General features: G+C 37.6%; 4 protein-coding genes and 1 pseudogene across 4 annotated transcripts; 3 read left to right on the forward strand and 2 right to left on the reverse strand.

Moving 5' to 3' along the window:
- Positions 1-604: 604 nt before the first annotated feature.
- Positions 605-1,294, forward strand: LOC104760065 (B3 domain-containing protein At4g02870-like). The gene is made up of 3 exons (XM_010482915.1): positions 605-785; positions 889-1,110; positions 1,194-1,294. The coding sequence occupies exons 1-3, from the start codon at positions 605-607 to the stop codon at positions 1,292-1,294; spliced, it is 504 nt and encodes a 167-aa protein (XP_010481217.1).
- On the forward strand, positions 1,295-1,759 carry LOC104760064 (B3 domain-containing protein At4g02870-like). The gene has a single exon (XM_010482914.2). It carries the CDS (start codon positions 1,295-1,297, stop codon positions 1,757-1,759), a length of 465 nt encoding a protein of 154 aa, XP_010481216.2.
- Positions 1,760-1,915: 156 nt separating this feature from the next.
- LOC104758933 (uncharacterized) lies at positions 1,916-3,150 on the reverse strand. The gene is made up of 5 exons (XM_087489897.1): positions 3,003-3,150; positions 2,836-2,917; positions 2,688-2,756; positions 2,494-2,595; positions 1,916-2,413 (listed from the first exon to the last, which is right to left on the reverse strand). The coding sequence occupies exons 1-5, from the start codon at positions 3,008-3,010 to the stop codon at positions 2,285-2,287; spliced, it is 390 nt and encodes a 129-aa protein (XP_087346023.1). The 5' UTR covers positions 3,011-3,150; the 3' UTR covers positions 1,916-2,284.
- Positions 3,151-6,839: 3,689 nt separating this feature from the next.
- LOC109129993 (uncharacterized) lies at positions 6,840-7,548 on the reverse strand (annotated as a pseudogene).
- A 583-nt stretch (positions 7,549-8,131) lies between these two features.
- On the forward strand, positions 8,132-11,957 carry LOC104760063 (disease resistance-like protein DSC2). The gene is made up of 6 exons (XM_087492602.1): positions 8,132-8,628; positions 8,724-8,871; positions 9,099-9,401; positions 9,890-10,189; positions 10,455-11,538; positions 11,848-11,957. The coding sequence occupies exons 1-6, from the start codon at positions 8,132-8,134 to the stop codon at positions 11,955-11,957; spliced, it is 2,442 nt and encodes an 813-aa protein (XP_087348728.1).
- The last annotated feature ends 5,169 nt before the right edge of the window (positions 11,958-17,126 follow it).

Genomic DNA, 17,126 nt, shown 5'->3' on the forward strand with positions numbered 1-17,126 from the left:
TTTTACAATTTATGGGTTGTCTCTAATCAATTTGGCCCCAGCATAAAAGCATTGCAATGCGAAAATGGTGGGGAATATCAAAACAACACCAGAAGTAAAGATTAGATAATTTAACAATACTATACATAAAAATTGTACCAACAACTTAAACCAAAACATAAAATAAAAAATAATTTAAACAGCGAGTAACTGGAAAAGGTAAAGCAAAATTTTTTGAGATGATTGATTAGTATTTTTTTCGTCTAAATTGAAGCCACTGCAATTAAAGATTAGATAATTAATAATTCGTTTATATATAATTAACGACTCTCCTCACTCGCGGTTTCACTAATCCAAATCTTTTTTTTTTTTTTTTTGACAACATCCAAATCTTTCTCTCTCTCTCTAAAATCGCCTTAACGCTAACTCTCTCCGACGAAGAAGAGAACGAGAGAGTATTGAGTCACTCAAAAGTCAAAACTCTTCTTTCTTGCAACCCAAGGAAACAGATATGTTATCCTTTAGCTCCGAGGGAGAAGAATCGAGCGAGTACGATTCAAGAACCACGAGAGAGCCTTGAAGAATCCTCTTAGTCTCTTACTTGCGATCCAAGGAAACAGAGAAAATGATTCCGATGAGTAATATGAGCCAAGAAACTCAGAAGCCGTTTGTTTCTCCGATCAACACAGATGAAGAAGTCTTGAAACGATATGAAACGTATAGGGATAACCCAAATGACCTCGAAGGTGATAACATCCTTGTCAACACTACAAACATGTTGAGTCCTTCTGGTGGCTTGTTCGAAGGTTAACGTTCTTTCATCACAAACTACTATAAGACATTACGCAGAACCCCTATATTTTTCTCTGACTACCTTTTTTACTTGTGTGTTGCAACTTGCAATTGCAGGTTCTATTGATTCTGCAGGGAACATTGGTTCACAACAAGATCCTAACCCGACTCAGATGAAGCCTACCTCTAGAGATGTTAAGAACAACAGTAACCAGTCTTACTTGATTGTCAAAGGTTCCAACGTTATTTCTGATGATCCCGAGATGATGCCTAGCATCTCCATAGATGGTATAGATTTACAGCTTAGAATTGATAACCTTGAGGGTTTAGGAATTCTAGGTAAGTAAAGTCTTTATTCCCATTCCCTAGTTCTTGTAGTACTTGTGCCTGTCAATGATTGTATGTTCTTTGTATCGCGTTAGGTGAAGGATCTGGCATAGACACTTCTTGCCTTTTCAAAAACAAAAGTAACATTGCTTTTGGTTTCGTTTGGAACGCAAAAAGAGAGAGAGAAAAGATTTAGATGATCCCTACACCTAGAGAAGTCAACGACGCACCTCAAACGATCCCTGCACCTACTGTCAACGACGCACCTCAATGGACCATCACGAAGAAACTGGTTAGGAACGATATTAACCCTGTCAACAACAGCCTTATTCTGCAAGAAAGCTCCGTTGATGAGCACATTCGAAGACATATACCTGTAGCAGAATTCAAAAGGATAGTAACTGAATCTGGAATCATTGTTGACGTATTTGACTATGACTTGAGAACAATGCATAAGCTGCGCCTACGTCTGGGAAAAAGTAGAAACTATGCTTTAACGGATGGATGGGTGGGAGATTTTGTCCGAAGGAGAAACTTGAGGATGAATGACGAGATTGGATTTTTATGGGAGGATTCTTGTGCTTCTAGGCTTGTATTTGGCGTCATTTCTCGTTCAACGGCACAAAAGAAACCAAGGCCTAATCAAGAACGCATATACTAACTGTGAGAGACTGAGAGAATGTGTTTTTTATATTTTCAGCCAACAATATATATGATATCAAATCATTAAGACCACTTTATCTATCTCTCTTCTGTTTTCTTTAATATTATCAATGTCAAGAGCGTGCACAAAAAAAAAAATGTCAAGAGTCACAAAGATATAAAACCCTAAACCCTATATATGCACTAAAACTCTCAAAGGCAAAGTCATGCAACCTTCTCAAGGAGGTTCACAACGTCAAGCTGATAATTAAGCTTAGCCAAATCAATTGGAGTTTTGCCATCCACATCAAAAACTGAGTCAGTATAAAACCAGTTTAAGTTGTTTGAAACAGAGTTTTTTTTTTTTTTTGTTTTGGTTGCAAACTTACACTGTACCACCTTTCTTTAGGAGAAGGCTAATTAACACACTTTTTCCTCCCACAGTTAGCAGCATAGTGCAACGGTGTGTTCTTGTTTTTGTCAACCGCGTTTAGATTTCTCCAGCTTCCAGAAGAATTTTAGCACATTTGACCTAGAAACAGACTCAACCAATGTAAGTTGAGTTAAAACCACATGCAACCTTGCCAAACGAGCAAGCCAAATGCAGTGCTGTCCTTCCCTCGGAGTCTTCTTCATCTTTTTCCGCAGTAGCCAATGAAGTTTTCATCAGACCCTGGATTGGTTCAAGAAACCGAAGCACAGTGAGTTTACAAACAGAACAGAGACATTAAACAGAGTAGGAAGCAGTTTTACCTCCACATCACCGGAAGTAGCAGTCTTATGAACAATACCCATTGCTTCATCGAGCCTTTTGAACACATGTTTTTTATCCAGTAGAACTCTAACATGTTTCATCTAGGAAAAAAACACAACTAGTATACGTTAGGTCCTAAACCCAAGTTTAAGGTTTCTATAAACCACATGTAAGGTCAGATAGATTGACATACCTTTTCATACTCACATATAATCTGTAACGCTTTCCTTCCTTGGGACACTTCGTCATATTCATTACCACCCTGTTTGGTTAAAGAAATCGATGCTGAGTGAGTTTACAAGGATAAGATTCTAGACAGAGTAGGAAGCAGTTTTTTTTACCTCTACATCAGAAGTCTCATCATGAGCAGCAATAACCATTACTTTACTTAGCTTTTGCAACACGTCTTCATCATTCCAAAACCTAACCAAACCGGAAACAAGTTCCTTCCACACACATAAACGAAACCCTAAAAAGTTACTAATGAATGATACAATACAACACTTACTTCAACATAGCAGGGGGACCAGTAGCATCTATCTCAGCTAGTATAGGTATCAATTCGAATCTTTCTTCATTCGAGTTGTAAGCTCAGCATATTTCTCGAATCCTCCAGGTCTCCCTAACGTCTCCAGAGACGGAGACAACTGCGGAAACTGAAACAAAACAAAGAAAACAAAAACAAACAAGGAGAGTATCATCAATTATCAGGTTCATGCATGCACCTACGAAAGAGCTTATATTACTACCACCAACTTCACCAAGTGGTTACGAACGAACTCGTTCATGCTTTGCATTTCGTTAGTTAACCGTTCTGGATCGAACTGAAGGTTCATCACTTCTTGATGCTGCTTAGCTAACTGGATAAATAGAGGATCTGTTGATATTTTCTCAACAAGTTCTTTCATGCTCATGTCTCGCTCTTAGAAACCAACCAACGCCCAAAAAAAATAAAAATCAATCACTCCAAGGACTATGCTAAATCTAACATAGTTTCGCTTTTATCATACCAATATAAAAAGAAAAAAAGAGTTTACATCGGAACTTGAACTTCAATCATTTCTCAGATACCCCTCACATTGGATTTATTGAGAAGATTTTAAAAATAAGAACAAAATAGTATTGGGGGGGGGGGGGGGGAGGGGGCACATGCCTCTCCTCATTATTTGTGTACGGGCTGTCCGCCGCTGTCTCTACTCCTATCTCTGATCCAACTCTCAGACCAATAATTTTATCTAATGGATACCAAATCTCAATTCAAATTCTCATGCCGAAGTAGCTTGTTGACCCCAAAACTCTACGGATTCGAATGGTGACAACGTAATTGACCGTGCGGGACAAACGGTTTTACAGTGCGGTACGGTTCAACAGCAGTACATGCGGGGGAAATATATTTGTGGGACAAATACAGTTAATAAGAAATAAGTGGTACAGAATAATATTTGATTGGTGAAAAAATTATTTACGGTGCATTATAAAATATACGTGAATTTTTTTAAAAAAAAGAAAAAGTGGTGCAGATTGCATGATGAATAATTATATTTTAAATAAATTAATTAATAAAAAAGAAATCATATTTATGAACCTTTATATATTACCTAATAGGAGAAGAGATGTATTTTTTGTCAAAATTTTTATATAACAGAAACTAATTTTTTTTTACTATTATAAATTTCTTTTTCAAAATTAAAACTGGTTATTTTATCATATGTGAAGAAATTATGAAGTAATTTTTTTTTTCAAAAAAAGATCAACTTAAAAATTAAATGATTTAAGAACTCTTTTCAAATTATTAATAATTTAAATTAAAAACCATGTTTAAAACATAGAGACATTTGTTAAAATATAATCTGCTGATAATTTATTTTTCTTAATCATAAATTTAATAAATAAAAAATATTTTGTTTTATCCAGTGCGTTTTTTGAAACAATACACTGGATAATTGATAGATTCACTGAATGGTTGCAGCGGTTGGAGCAGACAAATCCATCTGCGGATTAAACCGCTTTTTATTTACCATTCACCAAACATAATACGCAGTGGTGCGGTCCAAAGAAAACAGAGACAAAACCGCTGTGGACCACCTGCAAACCGATTTTGCATACAAATAGAATTGTATCACAGCGGTTTGTTCTCCGCCCCATTTTTAGGGCCGTCACCATTCAAAGTCTAAACAAAAGCAGTCCATGAATTATTACTCTATCTAGGAAAATGCATATTAGTTATTTTTTATTTTCAAGAAAACGCAAACTAATGACAAAAATTGTGATTGGTAACATTAGCCATTTTTTTTTTGAGTATTCCAATTAAGGCCTAAAGTTGAGGTCTTGTTGATACAAACACAAACCCCTAAATATTGTATTATCGTCACATGCATTGCAGATAAATATAAATATATATAATATATTTATTCACACAATTACATTTCCTTACTATTATATCCTCCTCTAATATGTACGGATTTTTCTATTGAATGACAGTAAAAAAATTTAGAACCATATAAAATAACGTTAAAAAGGATAAAATAGGTTGGTGGTGTTGTAATGTAGCGATCAGACTTTATTGATGGGAGCAAAATGCCTCCGACGAAGTCTATCCCCCTTCACTCGGGGTATTCTTGTTGGTGGGGTTGCTTGCCAAAGTTTCGAGACGAATTGCGCAGAATGACTTGCGATAGTCCAAGATCCAGAAGACTAGCCAGCATTCTCTAACCTACTAGATGATTTGCAACGGCTTTGTCCTCCTTACCACTCTTTACCCTATCAATGATCTCTCGTTCTTTGACTCTAAAGGCACATTACCTCGCTGGGTCGTCTAGAATTTTACTCTTAGAAATTTCCATTGTAAACTCTTTTCCTCCAAACTCTAGCTGTCTTCCTAAGACCCAAACACACAACAACAAGCTGGTGTCGACCGATACCACCTCAATGTTGCTCGACACCATTACCACAAAACAGTCTATGCCAGACCAAAATAAAAACACTTGATTAACTCACAAACCAACCGTCCATTTCAAAAACCCACCATTGGATTTCAAGCTTATAGCACCACGAAGCTCCCCACCAAATTTCAGCGAAATTGCACTTCGTTTCATCCTCCAAACTTTGCTCCGAAGTAGCCATCTTGAACTAGTCCGCGCAGTCCATCTGCAGATGTTGGTGTCGATCGCCACCACAATGTTTTTGAACGACACAACCCATAAATCACGATCTAGCCTCCTTCAAGCTACTTCTCGCTGCAAAACCCTAATCTTTCACAGCCATCTATTTTCTAACCGATTAAACATCAAACAACACGACTTATCTGCATAACAACCATAAGAAATCCTCCTCACCTCTCTTAATCGAGCACCAAGTAACCCCATCCTTCCCCTCACACATATAGATGATGGATCTCCCTTCTCCTTCTCCTAACCCACCTCAAGGCTCCCTTTGCTCTGAGGATCAAACTCACAATCTCCCTTTCTCTTTCTCTTTCTCTCTTAGAGGCGACAAACACCACTCCCCCCCCAAAGAAATATAGTCTACTTGTGCCTTTTAAAACAAGACTTAGGGTTTCCAAACCCAAACCAAACTAAACCGAGAGATTTTAAAACAAACCGAACAACCACCAATTTAGTAGTGTCGACCGACACCCACCCAAAATTGGGTTCGGGATGTTACAAAAGATATATTGGATTCTATAGAAAGCTAAAAGAGTAAAGATTCACATTGAAGTGGACATACGAAAATTTGATCAGCCAATTAGTTTCTACACCCGATTGAAGGAATCAGTACTGATATCGGTCATAAGGCGTGTGATCGATTGCAAGCCACTTTATAAGACTGGTCATAGATCAAGTGACGGATGTGTAGCCTTCACCAGGAACTGGACGGTCAAAAGACCCATGACTAGTTTAGAAGCCCTCATCGTGTCACTCATCAAAATGATGAGTTTTTTGCTATAATTTTTTTTTTTTTTTTGCGAGAAAGTAAAAATAACTTCATATATGTCGTAGATACTCACAAAAATAAAAGTAAATAATTACTTTGCCAGCCAAGAAAAAATAGAAGAAAGAAAGGGATAAGGTAAATCTTTTTTTTTTAAATTGTTTCAACATTTTTCAGTTAATTTAAACATGGATACTGCTCAAATGGAAAGTATTATATATATTCTAGATCAAACAACAAAACATTTTACTAGACAAAGTAAATATTGATGAACTACCACTTTATCTTGGTTTTAAACAAAAATTGTCTCCTTTAAAAGAACTTTACTTGATTTATGTTTTTCGAAATGTATTGTAATACTATTAAATATAATATATGAGATATTGGTATTTTAATAATATTTATTAAGATTTAATTAAAGAAAAATATTTTTCAAATTCTTTATATCCCATTTATACATAAACTTAAAAGTTCCAGCTGCATTATTTCGTACATATATTCCATTTTTTTGCGCTTGCCAGAAACATATGTTAGGCTTCCTACCCCCTCATACATCATGTATAATTTTTTTTCGCAATAAATGCAATAAAATTTGCATGTTGCTCATAATCAGGTCCCTGAAAAAATATGATAGAATGATATGTATTTGAAATTAGATACTTAGATATAAAACACAAAAATATTGTAGAAATATTAGAGACAAGAAAAATGTGAAATAAATAAAACTTTAAAATTAATTACCTTCCATAAATTGCACCATGTCAAAGTTCTTAGGAAAACAATGAATTTAATTATCCAATCGGTATTGGAGAGAAGAAAATTAACTTTGGTAGCTTGATCTCGGCCCTGTCTAATTGATCAAAAGTTTTTCGTTACCCTCAAGACGATTCGAAATTTCGATGTTAAAATGTCTAAATTGATCTCAGCTCTATTTTTTGGATGGAGATGAAAAATAAGAAGAGGAAACATATTAGAATTTTTTTTATCTTTGTTATCTTATTTCCATCTCCTTACATGAATATGTATATATATACACTTTTCACATACAAATGTATGTACAATATAACAATAAATAAGTGCCATATTTGTTAATATATTTATTTTTATCATTGACTGTTCTTCATACTCTTTCAGTTTCTTCTGTAGTTTTATTACTTAAATTTTGTCTTATATAACTAGAGTAATATATTTCTCAAATTCTCATCTAGATTAATATATTTTTCAAATTTTTTCGGCCAACCTTCTTGAAACAATTACATAGTTAAACGTGTTTGACTTTAAACTATGAAATGTTGACGATAGGCTATCTAAGTGATTGTTGGTACAGTACTAGTAAAGGTAAAATACAAAAGGAAAATGGTGATGTGCGATGGTTAAAAAATTTGTAAAAAAATGTGTTAAAGAGTACTTCTAATGTAAAAAAATGTGCGATGGTTAAAAATTTTGTCACTTAGAATTGATTTTGTAAGAAAACGTGTTAAAGAGTACTTTTCGTTCAACATTAGAAGTAGTCCAATTGTAGTTGTTGACTTCGTAGAACTTCTAAACAAATGGTGAAGCCAAAAGGTTTACGCCACATTGCCCATTGTAAGCCTCTCTGTAAACTAATGGGTTCTTCCTTTCTCCTTGGAACTGCTATTGCTGCTATAGGTATACTAATTTTAACTAGCGATAAAAACTTTGGATTACACAAAAAACGGGAAAAAAATGGCTTCTTCTTTGTCTCCTTCATCTGGTTCACCTTCTGTGTCTCGCACATTGACATACCAAGTCTTCTTGACCTTCCATGGAGCCGACGTCCGCAATAACCTTCTCACTCACATTTTGAGGGAGTTTCAAAGAAAGGGAATCACACCGTTCATTGACAATGAGATAGAGAGAGGAGTCTCTATTGGTCTCGAGCTCTTACGCGCTATAAAACATGCCAGGATCACGGTTGTCATATTCTCGAGGAACTACGCTTCTTCAAGCTGGTGTCTAAACGAATTGGTGGAGGTTATGAAGTATAAAGATGAGTTGAATCAAGAAGTAATGACCATTTATCATCAAGTGAAACCAGCAGATGTGAGGCATCAGAGGGGAGAATTTGGGAAGGCCTTCGAAAAAACTTGTGCTGCGAAATCAGAAGAGGTGAGGCGGCTATGGAGAAAAGCTTTGACGGAAGCCGCAAATATAAAGGGGGACTGGGTGGAATCTGAAAAATGGTATGTCATATTTTCTTATATATATGGAATAATAATTGCAATCTAAGTATGGACATTGTCTTTATAATTAATTGATCAATACTATTCATGTTTAGGACAAGTGAAACTAATATGGTCGCTACAATTGCCATAGATGTGTTGCGTAAGCTGCAGTTAAGACAGCCTAGGGATTTTGATGACTACATCGGCCTTCAAGTTCATGTTACAAGCATATACTCGTTGTTAAACTTACAAACGAATGAAGTAAGGATGATAGGGATTTGGAGTTCATCAGCCTAGAGTTTTACTTAACGAATTGTCTCCTCAGTTTCAACTAAGTGCACATTTAGGGGATATAAAGAGACGACATTTGACTCTTCATGATGTGTATGATGCAAAGGTTGAGTTACAGAGGGAATTGTTTTGTGAACTACTCAAGGATAAGAATATTGATATTCTTTCATTTACGTGTTGCAAAAGAAAGGTTTCAGGACAAGAAGGTGCTCGTCGTTCTTGATGATGTGAATGAGTTATGGCAACTACAGGCGACCGTGCATTATCCTGGGTGGTTTGGTAGTGGAAGTCGGATTATCATTACTATTGAAGATAGAAGAGTTTTGGAGAAACATGGGATCCAAGATGAAGATATATACAAGGTGAATTATCCACATACTGATGACGCTCTTCAGATATTCTGCATGTATGCCTTTGATCAGAATTACCCATATCATGGTTTTGAGGATCTTGCTAAGGAAGCTACCGAGTTTGCGAGTGATCTCCCTTTGGCACTACAGGTAATGGGCTCCCATTTCAAGAAAATGTCCAAGGAGATGTGGAGAATGGAACTTGCAAATCTAAAGAAGACTAGCCTTCACAAAGATATTTTGAACATTTTGAAATCCAGCTATGAGGCCTTAAGTTTAGAAGAAAAATATTTATTCAGTGACATAGCTTGCTTTTTCAATGGTCAAATGATAAATAGAGTGGAAGAAGTTATTGGAGATGGCTTTAGTCGAAGGCTTAGAGTTTTAGAGGAGAAATCTCTCATATATACATATAACGGAAAGATAGGAATGCATACATTGCTAGCAAAACTGGTAAGGGAAGAGCTAGAGGGATGTACAGTTTTGGTGGATGCTCAGAAATTTGCAATGCACTCCCATACAATACAGTAAGTCATGACATATCACCAACCATTTTGTTACGCTAAATAATCATTTGATGACTAAACAACTTTACTTGTTAAGTAAGGAATTGTTTTCTTTCATATTTTTTTTTACAGGACGCTCTAGCTATTAGAGGCATAAATTTCAATCTATCTGAGATCAAACACAAACTAGAAATAGACGAGCAAGCTTTTGAAATGATGCTTAGTCTCGAATACTTAAAAATCTATGACGAGAAGTTTGTTGCGCCAAAGCTGCATTTACCACAAGGTCTCAAGTTTCTACCCTACAAAATTAAATTACTACACTGGGACAGCTTTCCCATGAAAGTTATGCCTTCTAAGTTTCAACCTGAGTTTCTTGTTAAACTTGTCATGGTGGATAGCAAACTTGAGAAATTGTGGGAAGGAGATCAGGTAAATAGTTAATTTTCTTTCTCCCTTTAACTTTTGAATTCATCATCTCGTAGTTTTCACTTAAAACACATTCATCGTATATTCTCTCTATCTGGTGCCACTACATTTTTATGTTTATATGCTCTTTACTTGCTTCTTTGGTAATTGAAATCTTACATATATGGTAATGTGTAGTCTTGAGTAGTAAATGCGTATATGATTTTCACACAACATTTGACTAACACGGCAACAAACAATTTATGTCTTTATTCAACTGCATGTACAGCGGCTTGGAAGTCTCAGGGAGATCAACCTGTTGTACTCCAAGAACCTAAAAGAAATCCCTAATCTCTCCAATGCCACAAGTCTAAAGCGATTGAACCTAGGTTTTTGCACAAGTCTTGTGGAGATCCCCTCATGTATTGGGAATGCCACCAATCTAGAGATGATTAACCTCGCTCTTTGTTCGAGTTTGGTGACGCTCCCCTCCTCTATTGGGAAACTTGATAAGTTAAAGAAATTGGCAATGGTGGAATGCTCAAATCTGGAGGCTTTTCCGACCAACATAAACCTGAATTCTCTTTCTGATCTTACTTTTACCTCCTCAAAGTTGAAGAGGTTTCCAGAAATTTCCACAAACATTAGTAAAATTATTATTTCTGCTACAGAGATAGAAGAGGTTCCTTCGTCAGTCATGTATTTGTCCCTTCTTCGGAAGCTAGATATGAATTCTTGCAAAAGTCTCAAGGAGTTCCCACCTGTTCCTAACAGCATCGAAGAATTGGATTTGAGTTTTACAGAAATAGAAGAAGTTCCTCCATTTATCCAGAATCTCTCATGTCTCACTACGCTAAAGATGGTGGGATGCAACAACCTAAAGGTACTACCAACCAACATCAACTTAGAATCTCTCTCTAGACTTGACCTCAACAAATTCAAAGGATTGCAAACGTTTCCAAATATTTCTAAAAGCATTGAATATCTCAATCTAAGTGATACTGCTATAGAAGAAGTGCCTTTATCCATCTGGTCTTGGTTTCGTCTTCTTGAACTGAGAATGAATGATTGCAAAAGCCATGAGGTGCTCCCACATTTTCCTGATAGTGTCCAAGAATTTGAGTTGAGCTGCAAGGAACAATTCCCTCAACTATCACAACTTCACCTCAATGGGTGCAAGAATCTCGTATCACTGCCCCAACTTCCGGATTCTCTCTCTATCCTTAATGCAGCTAACTGCGATTCGCTCGAAAGAATACTAGGATCTTTTGAACATCCAAAGATCAGTCTCAACTTTTCCAACTGTTTCAACCTAAGTCAAGAAGCTAGAGAACTCATCGAGATATTGGATTGCAAGTTTAAGCTTTTCCCTGGTAAAAAAGTTCCTGCATATTTTGATCACCAAGAAACAGGGGATTTTCTAATCATCACTTTAGATCAAAGTCAAAGACCTTTTTTTTTTTTTTAGATTTAAGGCTTGTCTTTTGCTGCTTCACTGAACCTATCTTGTGGACGACTTTGATGTCAAGAAGCCAAGGAGCTGTCCTGTTGCATCTTTTACATTCAAAATGGCCATATTATTGGTTCTGAATTGCTCGAGTAAGATATACCAGATCTGCTTGGATCTAGGGAGCATCTGTACATCTTTGAATCTTCCATCTCTCTGAACTTTCCTAAAACAGATGTGAGCTTCATCGAGCTTGAGTTTGATTTCAAGATCACTGGTAAGTACTGGGGAATACAAAGATGTGGTGTACACATGGAACACCCTGGTGTTTGTGATGACCAATGAATAGAGAAATTGGTAACGAATACGAGGAATCTGCAAATATTCAAGAAGGCAAGATCTGATGCTAGAATTTATGTTGTTGTTTGTTGATTGTATGATTGATCTTCCATCTTTATGAGCTAAATATTTCCCTGTTTCAACTTCATGTGAACCTTTGTATCCTCAGAACACCATTGGCTTTGGAACATCACATAGTGACATTGTAAAAAGAAATGAACTGATTATATTGGCTTATTTCTTTGTTTGATACAAAAATATATACTCTGTAAAACCTGGGAATGTGCTTGATACTAAGATTTTTGTGTATCCTAGCAGGTTCAATTAACCTTATGTAGTTGTAGTACTTAAGGTGTCAATCCAAATGGGATGATGCTAGTCACTCAAGATGCAATCAAGATTTCACAAGTCAAGCCAATTCAAAGAGAGTGTTCTTATCTAACAATCCTAGAATGATCATAATGCAAAACGGAAATGTGTTCTAGGACTAGAAACGAGAATGTATGACAAGAAGCGAAAATGAATGAAAACAGAAACGAGTCTAAACACGAACAAAACCCCAAGATAAGAAACAGTCTCAGGAATGCAATAAAAATCAGGAAGAAAGAAGTCTTAAGGATGGGAGTAATTGATGTCGGTGGAGTCTCCTAGTCTACAAAGTGTTTAACATGGCACAAACAAACTATCCTTAGACAATGAACATCACGACTTAGCTAATCCTATCTCTTGGCAGAAGATACTCATACTCCTAGCTCTCGCTAGAGAAACATGGTTATGCAGGCATGACGAACCAGTTCATTCACGTCAACAAACATCCTAGACAACTAATCTCTTAGGCTAGGAACGTAAGTCTCTGGCACTAGTTGGTCAGACATTTCATCAAACACCTTTTGGGTGCGGAAGTGTCTAAGACCTAATTCCAATTGATTAGAGAGAAACTAGTATTTCTAACTCTAGTCTAGAAGGGTTTCATACAAATCAAGCTTAAACACCCTACATACTAAGATCCTCCACCTAATCTATCCCATCCTCAAGAACTATCACACTACGCAGATCCGAAAGTCATCATCAAGAAAGCAAACCCAGAAAACATTGAATCAAGCATAGTGAGATAGATAAAAATGAGAACAACAACTTTGTAGAAGAAATCAAGTTCATAAACTGAATAAACTCGGAGATGTCGGATTACAAGTCTTAGAACGTTTTTTGGTGGCTAGGTCAAACCTCAACGAAAAGAACTAAAAAAAAGATAAAAGGTGAGATCTCCCCAGCCAAGACTTAACAAAACGTATTTATAGTAAACACATATAAATCCCTAAAACTTAACACGACAAGGTGAAGAGTCGGTTTGGGAATCTCCTGAAGCGTGTAAGACGGAACGTTTTCCTGACATGTGCGAACGAGTCGGTGTGCGTCCAGTCCTCGATTGGTATATGAAAGTGGCTCAAATGGTGTGAGTGAAAGTGGCTCAAGCATGGTCGGTGAAAGTGGCTCGAGCGTGGTCGGTGAAAGTGGCTCGAGCGTGGTCGGTGAAAGTGGCTCGAGCTGGGTTTATACGCATCCACTAAAACAATGATAACTCTTGAACCACACCTCCGATTGGGTTGAAATAAACGGCATTGGAAAGATGACTCAATTATATACAACTTTGGAGAAGACGTCGAAAGCTAAATCCCACTTGAGTGGAACGACTCGAACAGAGTGGCTTGATCGAGCGGATGAGACTGGCTCGAGAGACAGTTCCGGGAGTGTTGTGAGTTTTGCTCGAGAGAGGGTGCCAAGACTATTGTGAGATTGGATCGAGAGAGGGTGCCGAGAGTGTTGTGAGATTGGATTGAGAGAGGGTTCCGGGAGTGTTGTGAGATTGGCTCGAGAAACGGTTCCGGGAGTGTTGTGAGATTGGCTCGATTGGTGCAGCTCGACTGGTGACCTGAGAGTGGCGAGTGAGAGTGGCTCGGTCGGACCTCTGGGGTGTGTGGCAAGTGAGAGTGGCTCGGTCAGACCTCTAGAGTGTGTGGCTCTATCAAATGCGCTTCCAACGTCTCCTAAATACATGAAATATTCCGGAATGCACAATGTATGCAAGAATGATGCAAGAACTACCTAGACATGCAAAGTGTATAGAAAGGACTAGAAAATGATGCAAACCAATGAGTTATCCTAACTAAATGAATGATAAATATATGCTAAGGAGAGACAAAATATAGACATATCAACTCCCCCAAACTTATTCTTTGCTTGCCCTCAAGCAAACAATCAAGAATAAAGTATGGATGAGAGGTGTGAAAGTGGGGTCTTAGAACCTAAAACATGCCAAATAAAATTGTTAGTGTCAAGGTCCTTGTTTTTAGTTCTATGATGCATGGTGAAGGAATTTCATTTGTTTAATCTACACATACAATCCTATCAATCACCCCCTTTAACATTTATTAACAGAGAACCATGAATCAAGCTATGCAATGTCATTGAACTCATTTGTCTAGGGTGAAGGGTCAAAGATGAAGATGATCTCCTTCTCAAGTGGTTTTGTCAATACAGAATAAGGTTCTCTCACGAAAAGGAGTTGAGCTCAAAAGAAGGCTAAAAGTTGAAACCAACTGATACATACAAGAGCAAGGGTGGTACTTGGATTGACAAAGGTGGTAAAACTGTGAAAGACAATCCAAGTATGTGTATGGTATCCATGAGTTTAACTTCAATGCATAACAAGATAATTGGAAGTCAGTATTAGGTCTAGATAGATAGGGAGTGATGTCAATTCAAAACATGCTTCAATCTTACATTTTCAAGTTCAATCAACATGCATCAAAGAACTAATAACAAGAACCTTGATCCTATCCTATTGAATCCAACATGCTTACAAGCTTACAATCATAATCAACCCGTATGCTAAATGCAACAAACCTTTATGAATAACACTAGACTCAATCCTAATGTGCAAGTTTAAACTACATGAACACTCTATTTTTGTGGAAAATTTTTCAAATTTTTTTGGTTTTTCTATGCAAATAGATGAATGCAGACTCAAACATGATATGATGCAAAAATTTGAAATAAGAATCACAAAAAACAACATCAGATACATCATCTCAAACCATCTCCCAAACTTAAATTACATAGTCTCTTGTGTAAGAAAAATTTGCAGGAGGATTTAAGAATCACAACACAAACAATGCATGAATGAAATGATATATACAAAAGGAGGGTAGGAGTACCTAAGTAGTAGAAGAAGGAGTCGGTGCTCGCCCAAGGTGGAGCGTGATACTGACTTTGTCCTTCGCCTTGGTCCGGATCCGCAGGAGTGTCCTCAGCTGTTTGGTCGACCTGCTGTTCAACCGCTTGCGTGTACACGTTTGGTTGCTTGTCGCACTGCATGTCGTTGACTCTGGACTCACCATGATCCGATACTATCACAACAACCTATGTGGGCTGATAATCCCTGATCTGCTGCTCAACTCTGTGCATGCCCTGATGTGGGCTCGAGCGGGTGTCATGACTAGCTCAAGAGAGGTAGTCGGAACGTGGCTCGGTTGAGGTAGTCGGACCATGGCTTGATTGTGGTAGTTGGACCGTGGCTCGAGAGACGCAGTGAGCTCGAGAGACGCAGTGAGGAACGAGTAAGAGGACATCGGCTCGAGTGTGCGATGAGAGTGGACAAAACTTTCTTTTCTCTGTATCCCCTATCTTTGTTGCCCATACTCCCTTCTGAAGACTCCTGAACACAAGAAAACTAAAAACAAAAATAAAAAACACAAGGATCCTAAAAAAAAAATATTTACAATGATACCTTTGGGACTTACTCCCAAGTGAGCTTGTTTAAAGTTTCTGAGCTTGACTTTGCATACTCTTATGCTTTGGGAGGGTCATAGAGAGGCTCCAAAGACCTCTCTAGAATGTCATATCTAGCCAGATACTCTTTAACATTCTGCTTAGGTTCAACAACAAATGAACTGCTCTTCTTCATTATCCGAAACCTCTTCCTTAATTTCCTTGGAGGAGAACTTCTCATTGTACCTTGGAGCTTCTTGATTTTCCCACTCATATCCTTCACCATAAATGTTAAATCTTTCATTGAATCCCTTAGAATCTTAGTATTTTGGAGGTCATACAAACTGTCAAGCGCGGGAGTACTTGACTCTTGCGGTTGGTGAGGTTTAGGAAGCAGGTCTTGACGCGTAGGGAGGGTGACGATTGTACTCGAGTTGAAGAATGGTCGAGTGAAACTTTGAGTTTTCTCTTTGGTTACCAAAACCTCAGTGTCTGCCTCATTCACACTCTCAAAGATGTCAAACCCCGCTTTCTGATCTTTCTCTTCAATCACGAAGGTCTGCCCATCAATAGTTGGTTTCTTCTTAGAATCCTTGATATCAAACTTCATCTTAAAATATTTGCCTAGATTGAGATCAGTCATCCCCTTCTTGACATCTATGACTGCTCCAGCTGTAGCTAAGAAAGGTCTTCCCATGATTAGTGGATCTTTAGGTTCTCCATCCATTTCCAGCACCACAAAGTCAGTAGGAATCTCAGCTTGTCCAATTTTGATGGGCAGGTTCTCTAGTAGACCATGAGGCAGTCTAGTTGTCCTATCATCCAATATTAAGCACATGTTGCATGACTTGTATTTGTTGAATCATAGCCTCTAAGTTACAGAGAGTGGCATGAGGCTGACTGAAGCACCAAGGTCACATAGGCACTTTGTGAAGGCCAATGGACCTAGAGAACAAGGCAAGGTAAAAGAATCAGGGTCCTCTAGCTTCTTTGGGATAATCATCTTCTGAGTAACAGCCTTGCATTCATGAATAACTCCACATATGACATGTACTACTCTCTCATCTTCCAGAGCCTTAGCTTGAGCTCCTTTATCTATCTCCTCCTTCTCTTTGGTCCTTTCTTTTACCAAATCAGTTAAAAACTTTGATATTGAGGCACAAGTGCAAATGCATCAAGCAAATGCATCCTAAGTTTTATCTCCTTGAATTGTTTTTCTAGTAGAGCTTTATACTTCTCAGTGAGCTGCTTCTTAAACCTCACTGGAAATGGTAGAGGTGGCTTGTATGGTGGAGGAATGAATCTCACAGGTTTATCCTTGGGAGCAGCGGGTTGGTTAGTAGCTTGAGGATCAGATTGCTTGGCTGACTCAATTAGATCCTTAAGCACCTCGAAGGGATCCTTTAT

Source organism: Camelina sativa, chromosome 16 (assembly GCF_030686135.1).
Source record: "Camelina sativa cultivar CO46 ecotype springtype chromosome 16, ASM3068613v1".
NCBI classification, from domain to species: domain Eukaryota; kingdom Viridiplantae; phylum Streptophyta; class Magnoliopsida; order Brassicales; family Brassicaceae; genus Camelina; species Camelina sativa.

What these genes read in the sequence shown, in the direction of transcription:
- LOC104760065 (XM_010482915.1), top strand. Translation starts at nt 605, where the DNA reads ATGATTCCGATGAGTAATATGAGCCAAGAAACTCAGAAGCCGTTTGTT. An exon ending in TTCTGGTGGCTTGTTCGAAG is followed by an intron (nt 786 to 888) that starts GTTAACGTTCTT and finishes TTGCAATTGCAG; the next exon opens with GTTCTATTGATTCTGCAGGG. An exon ending in TGAGGGTTTAGGAATTCTAG is followed by an intron (nt 1,111 to 1,193) that starts GTAAGTAAAGTC and finishes GTATCGCGTTAG; the next exon opens with GTGAAGGATCTGGCATAGAC.
- LOC104760064 (XM_010482914.2), top strand. Translation starts at nt 1,295, where the DNA reads ATGATCCCTACACCTAGAGAAGTCAACGACGCACCTCAAACGATCCCT.
- LOC104758933 (XM_087489897.1), bottom strand. An exon ending in ATGAGACTTCTGATGTAGAG is followed by an intron (nt 2,757 to 2,835) that starts GTAAAAAAAACT and finishes TTAACCAAACAG; the next exon opens with GGTGGTAATGAATATGACGA. An exon ending in TTATATGTGAGTATGAAAAG is followed by an intron (nt 2,596 to 2,687) that starts GTATGTCAATCT and finishes TTTTTTTCCTAG; the next exon opens with ATGAAACATGTTAGAGTTCT.
- LOC104760063 (XM_087492602.1), top strand. Translation starts at nt 8,132, where the DNA reads ATGGCTTCTTCTTTGTCTCCTTCATCTGGTTCACCTTCTGTGTCTCGC. An exon ending in ATCTCCCTTTGGCACTACAG is followed by an intron (nt 9,402 to 9,889) that starts GTAATGGGCTCC and finishes TTTTTTTTACAG; the next exon opens with GACGCTCTAGCTATTAGAGG. An exon ending in AATTGTGGGAAGGAGATCAG is followed by an intron (nt 10,190 to 10,454) that starts GTAAATAGTTAA and finishes CTGCATGTACAG; the next exon opens with CGGCTTGGAAGTCTCAGGGA.